The sequence below is a fragment of the Drosophila navojoa genome, chromosome X (assembly GCF_054131105.1).
Source record: "Drosophila navojoa isolate 15081-1374.11 chromosome X, UAZ_NAV_1.0, whole genome shotgun sequence".
NCBI lineage: Eukaryota > Metazoa > Arthropoda > Insecta > Diptera > Drosophilidae > Drosophila > Drosophila navojoa.
In genome coordinates this window covers 15,020,407-15,028,362 of record NC_142895.1, presented here as the reverse complement: position 1 = coordinate 15,028,362, position 7,956 = coordinate 15,020,407, and the positions used below count along the sequence as shown (strand labels likewise).

The 7,956-nt window shown below is 43.1% G+C and overlaps 1 protein-coding gene across 2 annotated transcripts; it reads right to left on the bottom strand.

Moving 5' to 3' along the window:
- Positions 1-3,402: 3,402 nt before the first annotated feature.
- On the bottom strand, positions 3,403-5,237 carry LOC108655881 (uncharacterized). 2 transcript variants are annotated; one of them, XM_089263980.1, is made up of 4 exons: positions 4,908-5,237; positions 4,679-4,848; positions 4,349-4,578; positions 3,403-4,279 (listed from the first exon to the last, which is right to left on the bottom strand). In XM_089263980.1, exons 1-4 carry the CDS (start codon positions 5,210-5,212, stop codon positions 4,085-4,087), a joined length of 900 nt encoding a protein of 299 aa, XP_089120106.1. In that variant the 5' UTR covers positions 5,213-5,237; the 3' UTR covers positions 3,403-4,084. The 2 variants fall into 2 exon arrangements, with proteins under 2 accessions (XP_089120106.1, XP_089120107.1); XM_089263981.1 differs by having other exon boundaries at positions 3,403-4,261.
- Between the last annotated feature and the right edge of the window lie 2,719 nt (positions 5,238-7,956).

The following is a 7,956-nucleotide window of genomic DNA, read 5'->3' as shown; positions in this document are numbered from 1 at the left end:
GTTGCTTATGAGTGAGCAGAGATTGGGAGAGAAGACTAAGAAAAGAGTGCAAGAGGGAGAGAAGAGAGACAGTATAAATATTGTTTATACATGCTATATATATTTTATATAAACTCTGTCAGCTTTCAGCTTATTTCAGATATTCAAAGTGCGCCTTCTTAAAAAGATATACAGTCGCGTTTCGATTATTTGTATTCCCCGTTAATTCAAAAATTGCGGTAAATTGAAAAAATGTTTATTCCTTTGATCGAAATTCGCTCTCAATAATTCTCGATAATTTGAATTTCTGATACCTTTGCATTTCGAATTATTGGGATACTGCTCCATAAATATATTTATTTTTAATTTTTTTAATATTTATTATTTCATCTACATTAAATACCCTTTCTACTATATAGATTCCAAAACCTATGAAATATATCACAAAGGTCCCTCCAAATATTAACCAAGTGCTTCAGTGCAGCATAGCCCGTTGTAAGGGGGCTTCGAGGCGGCCCATGTTGGCTAGTTGCAACAGTTCGACATGACTGCAATAAGGACAGAGGGACATTTCACATCAACGCCATTGTCGCAAATCGTTTGAGTTTAGCAAGCATTTCTCATAATTTTACCACATTCTGCATCCGTTCGTAATTTGTAGCGCTTTGTGAGGCAAACAGCTTGAATGCCGACATTCACAATGCTGTGCACACACACACACACACATATGTATATGTATGTATATGTAAGTGCATGTATTTGGATATGCATGTGGGTGGCGTATGTTTGGGCAGAGCCCGCACCTTGAATTCCCGCCAGCTGTCTGACAACTATGAAGGCAGCGCCAGCGACTGCGACAGCGACAGCAGCTTCATTTGTGCAATTAGAATTCAAACCGTATAAAGAACAAACTGCGCTTTTTATGCCAGCCAAAAAAAAAAAAAAAAGAAAAAGAAAAGCCAGTTGCATAAAAGCCAAAGACGCCTTGGGCCACATGCATTCACATAGTCATTCATTCATTCCCTCAGTCAGTCAGTCAGTCAGTCAGTCATTCACACTCGTTGTGTCGCCAGCGCCGGTTTCAGTTTCAGGCTGTGCTCATTCATTAGATAGCCATGAAGGCCGACTCGTAAATAAAACTGTATCCCGCATCGGATTAGTAGCTGAAATGAATAGCTGCAACTGCAGCTGCAGTCAGCTCCCAGTCCCAGCCCCAATCTCAGCCTCAGCCTCAGCCTCTGCCTCAGCCTCTGCCTCAGCCTCAGCAGCATTCTCGGTCTCAGCTTGTGCTTACAGGTTTTTGGCCACAGCCTGTGCTGCTTTAGCGTCGTGTGCATTTTACGAGCAGCCCCAATCTCCAAAAGGCAGCTCAGCATAAAAACTATAACAAAGGTGGGCGTTGAGCGCTGACTGCCACAGCTACAGCTCCTGCTGCCACTACTGCTACTGCTCCTGCTGTCACTACTGCTCCTGCTGCTGCTGTTGCTTCTTTTGGCTGTTAGCTTCTCAGTCAGTTTTATGAATGCTCACCGATTTGCTGCTGACAATCTGTCCGCCGGCGTTGTCCCCCAACAAAGCCGGTCGTAGAGACCAGCGAGACCAGAGCACAGAGCTGCCGTGCTGAATGGCTGGCAAGCAACTATGGAGCAGATGGACTCTTCTCTGCCTGGTTTCCTAATGTCGTGTTTAGGCCAGCAAATGATATTCTCAAGGCATTTCCTAATTGAATAGTGTGGCTGACAAATTTCAGCTTGGCTTTGACTCTGGCACAGTCAGATCTCTCTCGCCCTCTCTCTCGCTTTGCAACTGCCACATGCCTCATGCTCAATGCTAATTATATGCAACTCTAAACATCTCCAGCCACGGAATGCAGCAAGTGCAATGGCAAATCAGCTTTAGATTTTGAAATATGAATACCACATATATACATATACTTATATATGTACATATATTATTTAGTCATGCTATGGCAGATTTTGTCAACACGAATGACCCAATTTATATGAAATGAATTTGTTTTCCTACCGAAATGACTGCCCATCTAATTTCTGCTGTTATTATTATTTGATTATACTGTTTACATAACGGAACCATGTATTCAATTTGCTGTAATAATATTATTAGAAAAGGGTAAAAGTCATTGAACTTGATGCCAACTTGACAGCCACCTGTCGTAGGCCTGTCAGGCAACTCAACGGAATTCATTCGAAGCTATTCAACTATTCACATTCATTTAACAGTTTGCCTGGAATTTTGGCCTGAAGGCATCTTGTTCAGATAGCTCAACGATGGAATCATGGACAGCAGACAGGCGGGCTTATCTTGTGTCTACTCTCTCTAGTTTTTAGCCTTTAGTCCCTAGAGTAGGGTTTAGTGTGTAGTCACTCTCGTGCCTCTCTAACCCCTCTAGTCTCTGTAGTCTCTCTAACCTTTATAGAGCCCCTCTGCATTATTAGTCTCCACAGTCCCTAGAGTCCATTTAATTTCAGGCTCGCTCTAGTCCCTTTATGGTATATCAATAGTCTCTCATTGGTCTCTCTGTAATGCTTACATAGTATCTCTCGAAATTATCTTTGGACTTTCTCTATTTTCTGTCTTTAGGTCCTCTCTAGTCTTTTTTTAGTTCCTTTCTAGTCTCTCCATGGTCTCTCTCTCTAGACTCTCTCTAGTCTCTCTGTAATATGTCTTCCAAATTATCTCTAGTCTCCCTCTCTTCTATTTTTCTGGTTTCTCACTCCCTGGTCTCTTTCTCTGGTCTCTTTTTAGTCTTTCCTTGGACTTCTGCTGTCTCTCTGTTATCCCTGTTATCTTTCTGGTCTCTTTCAGGTCTAGCTGTGGTATGTCTGGTCTTTCTCTGGTATCTTTCTGGTTTATCTATTAACCGTCTTCAGTATCTCCCTAGTTTCTTTACTCATTTGCTACTCTCTCTAGAGCATTTCTTTGATCTTTCCACGGTCTGTTTAGTCTCTCAAGTCTCTCTAGTCTTTCCAGTCTCTCCTCAGTCTCTCTATAGGCTGTTCCAATTATCTTTCTAGCTTTTCCAGTCAATCTGTAGATTCCCTCTAGCTTCCTTTCTATTCTCTGTCCAGTCTCTATCCTGTCTAGTCCCTCTCTAGTCCCTCTCATTTTTCCCCAAGAGTGCTCCATTCCTTGTTTAGCCTCTAGCTAGTCTCTCTCTCTCTCTCTCTCACTCGCCTCCGTCTCTAGTCAACCTCTCTAACCTCTCTCTACTGCCTCAAGTTTCTCTGTGCTTTAAATTTAAGCCTCTTCCATAATAATACATAAGATATTTTGTGGGGCGCTGGCAAAAGCAATTTATGGTTTTTTGATTAATTGAATTGAAAAATTGCCAAAAAACAAAAAAATGAGAGAAAACAGAGAAAGGAAAACGATACAAAACACATATGGAAAGTGCATGGGCAACATGTAGGCGTTTTATGGAAATTTTTGAAATAATTTTTATTATATTTGTTTGCTCAAATCGAATTTGAAGTCTGAGTCTGAGTGAAGCTGATGCCAATACTAATACTAATGCTGATGCTGATGCTGATGCTGATGCGGGCGTAATGTGAGCAATTGATGATGTGAATCGTTGTTGAGTCGGTGTCTTATATTTGTTGCTGTTGTACTTGGAGTCTGAGTTGCTGCTGCTGCTGCCAGTCTCGATGTCTTTCGAGCTGTTTTGGTCTGGCAAATTGTGTTACGGAGCAGAGCACAGCCAAAAATGATTGTGAAACGGGAGCCAGGTCAGCTGCGGCTCTAGCAGGGCGAGCAGCATTCAATGGCAATTGTTACAATTTGATTTGGCGCAACTGAAGCCTGGCGCTTGAGCGCTGCAAAGCGAAAAGCCCCTTAAGTCCCCGACTCTGTGGCAACTGCGGCAACTGTGGCAACTGCGGCAACTGTGCCACTGGAGCAGATCCAGCTGCACACGTGCAGCTATTTGATGTCACTTTACCATGCCATGCCATGCCAGGCCATGTCAAGCTGACGACAAACTTACCATTCTTCCATTCTTATCCTCATCCGCATTCTCATCCGGTTCCCTCGTCTCGAGCTCATCCTCTTATGCGCTCACATTTACGCCCTCGTTTTCAGCTAGCATTCAGTTAGCATTGATGTTACTGGCTGCGACATCATCATCCTTATGGCCTTCATCATCAGCATCGCCATCATCATCATCATCGGCTGATGCTGTGCCAACTTTAGCTGCTAAAATGTCCTCAAGTGTGGCCATAGCTGATGGCTTCGTTCGGTTTTGGCTCCGACTCCGACTCTGACTCTGACTCTGACTTTGGCTCTGCAATTGTAGCATTTTCATTTTTTGTTGCTCACAGCCAGTGGCTGAACCAGCGTGGCAGCCACTTACCACTGCTGGCAGACGGACATTAGCCACTGTTTGACCTTTGACTGTGGCACTGCTGCTGCTGCTGCTGCTGGCCATGGCTGGAGCATCTGGATGCTGCTCGAGCTGCTCATCGTTACGCTCTGGCACGCTTATTGAATTTCGCTTAGCTGTTGGCGTTGACTGCACGCCCGCCACATCGTGGGGCACGTCGAGGCTGCGCGGCAGCAGCGGCTGCTCGCCGGATAATGTGTCTGCGTTTTGGGCATCAAATTTTACACTCGGTTGCACACGAGGACCCTCCCCCTGCCTCCCACAGCCAGGGGGAGGGCCGCAGTAACTCGCATTACTTACGCATATCCACATGGTAGCCCCGATCGTCGGCGCTGTAGAAGACGGTCGAGTACTGGGCATTGGGCAGCGGCACCGAGTAGTAGCCCCGACGCGCCAGCACAGCACGGCCCGAGCCCATGGGCAGCCAATAGGTGCGCTCATAGCGCGTGTCGCCGTTGCTCAGCCGATATCTGGCGGGTGGAGTAGATGGGTTAATGAAGTGGACCGAGACAGGGGCGAACTCTATAACCTGTACTCGTGCTCGCCGCTCAGGGCGCGCTGATCGAAGCTCTCAATCGGGCCGTCGTTGGCTGTCGCGGGCTGCGGCTTCGGTGCCCGCAGTGGAGCAACCAGCGGTGGCCAGTGGTGCACATGCTGATGGCGGTCAACTGCTGGCATAGCTGTGGCTCTGCCGCTGCTGCTGCGTCTGGATGGAGCTGTCCAGCGCGTCTCGCCGACGCACAGGCTGACTCCCAGCAGCAGGAGCAGGAGCAGCAGCGTTAGCAACAGCTGCTGCTGCAGGCACTTTTCGATCTGCTTGGGGGCACGCAACATTCTCGCTCAGCTACGGACTTAATAATTGATTACTGGCCCAGACGACGGCCGGCCTTTTATACTACTCGAGTGTGAAGCCTTTTTTGTTTGGCCAAAGAGCGAGGAGAACAAGCAGGAGAGAGAGAAGGGGACGTAGAAGGAGAAAACATAATAAACTCGCACGTCAGTGGCAACGATTTGGCTGCCACTCGTCCCCACAGCCTTAATCCCCGAAATCCTCAGACACCCACGCCCAGCTCGTGACATTGACAGCGCGCCTGGGACTTTGTGTTTTTGATTTCAGCTTCAGCTTCAGCTTCAAATTCGAATCTGAATCCGAATCCGAATCCGAGTCCAAGTTCGAGCTGTGTGCTTTCTTGTGCCGCCGGCGGCTGTAATATGTGTCAGGCACAGGCACAGCCACAGCTTGACCAGGACAGACAGAGAGAGAAAGAGAGAGAGAGAGGGGAGGGCGGGGGAGAGGCAGAGTCACGGTTCATTGACCAGACCCCGGCATCAGCGGCTGTCGCTCTCCATTGAGTCTGTCCAAAATATGTGGGCGTCCATTTCTTTCAGCAGTCACTCCTTCAAAGCTTCGACTTCTCTTCTTTTCTTTTCTCTGCCTTTCTCTTCCTTTCCTTTTGCCAATGTTGTGCTTAACACTTGGCCATGTCCTTGACAATGGGCACAGCGGCGCGGCAGCTCCTCGACGACTGCTTGATAAATGTCTGGCGACTGCCGCACTTAATGCTGCCTCAATCATCTTCATTGCTCGTGTTATCGATGGCCATTGTATTTAATCGTTGACTGGACTGAAAAAGGCGTTTGCAAGTAATTGAATTCTTTTTCTTATACATATAGATATATACATATAGATATATATTTTATTTTGCTTCTCGCTTTGTTTTGGCTTGCCATCTGAAGTGCTGGCAAAAATAACTTAATGACTGTGTTTATGATATGTACATATAAAATTAGAAATCATATGGATGATTGTCTCTATACACATATTTCAAGTGAGTTTTGGTCTGATTGAGTAGAGAGATTTGGAGCCATATAATATCTTTTGCAATATGTATTTTTATACAAACAATTTGCATTCGTCATAAATTGCAAATTATATTCACGCTTGTCTTGATTGCATAACGAGACATACAGTCAGTCGCAAACGTATTCGTCTACGTATACGATTATTTTTGCTCGATATAAAACAATATATTTGTAGTAAATTTTTTTTATATTTATAAAATATATATTTAAAGTGTATTTTTGGAATATTATTGTCGAATTTTGATATTTGCATTGGGGATAAATTAAATAAATTAAAATAAAATTTGCTTATCTATTTTATTCTTGTTTTTAATTTTATGATCAATATTATTTTTTAATATTTTTTTTTTTTATGATTCGTGATTAATTAGAAATTATATTGAAGCTTGTCTTCATTTATGACGTGAAATTTGGAATGATTTATATATTTAAATATAGAGTTGTGTAACTTTTTTTTAAATATTTTTATAAAATTTTTTATATGTTATATTTGTAAAATAGAATTATGTACCTTTTTAATTATTTTTTTTATTATTTTTTTTTATTCTCGTTTATACTTTTAAAAGTAATGCATTACTAGCGACTTTTACTAAAGTATTGAATGAAAAGTTTTCAGACAAAACTTATAAGCGAGATGGGGCATTACTTCAATATTGAGACGCAAACAAGATGAAAATGTAGTGGCCCTGTCAAGGCTAGGTATATTGTCTTAACTTTCTTGCGCCGGAGTCCTTTGCTACTTCAGCCGTAGCCACTCAGGTGAGCTAGGTGGCCTCTGTGTAGTTCGTCAATCGACTTGGTGACATTTTTCGATTGACCTGTATTCCTCCATTCCTAATTGGAGCCCGCATTCCTTTGTATACAAGTATTTCATTTTTAATTGCAAGTTTGTTAGTGAGCTTGAGTAGTCAACAAAGCATTCCCTTTGCCTTCTTATACTCATTCAGGAAGTTAAACAATATATTGATTCTGGGCAATATTCGTCGTCGTTCGTCTTCCGCACTTATGTAGATATACATATAGATGATAATCGTGGTATAATGATATCGCACATTGGATCAAGAGAGTAAACAATGAAGAACGAGGCGTATGGTATACTTATACGGAGCGAGGCTTGAGCTCTAGAGAGTCACTGCTACCGTACAGTAATTATTGTTCCAAGAAGAACCACGTATGATGAGAGCTGATGCGAGAGACTAGAGTATTTAGTCTGAGCCCTACAAGCCGACACAGTCTTCTGAGTATAATTAAGTAAGAAAGAAGAGACTAGAGTCTGAGCTGCCTATTGTGGCTGCATTAAAATTTTAAATACTTTATATTTTAATATGATTTATCAATTTAGAAATTATATAAAAGTTCAAGTGAGTTCAATATAAATACATTGTCTAATTATTAAGCTGACTTAATAACATCTGGCGCTCTAATCACTCTCAAAAGTCTCGAAATTTGCAATTGAAATCAATGAAATTGATTGAATAAAGCTCTAATTGTTTCCGCTAAGTGACTTTCGTCATAAATAATTGATTGGCATAATTAGGCCAAAGGAATTTTCAACTAAACAGCTTAAATGTTGTAAATGTTGAATGGAGCCAGTGCGGTGCTGCTCAAGCATTACACCTGACGGAGCAGCCTTCCACTCGCTCCCACTTCCTCTCTGTCTATCTCTCTCTCTCTCTCTCTCTTTCTCTCTCAGTCTCTCTGTTGCGTGGGTGTCA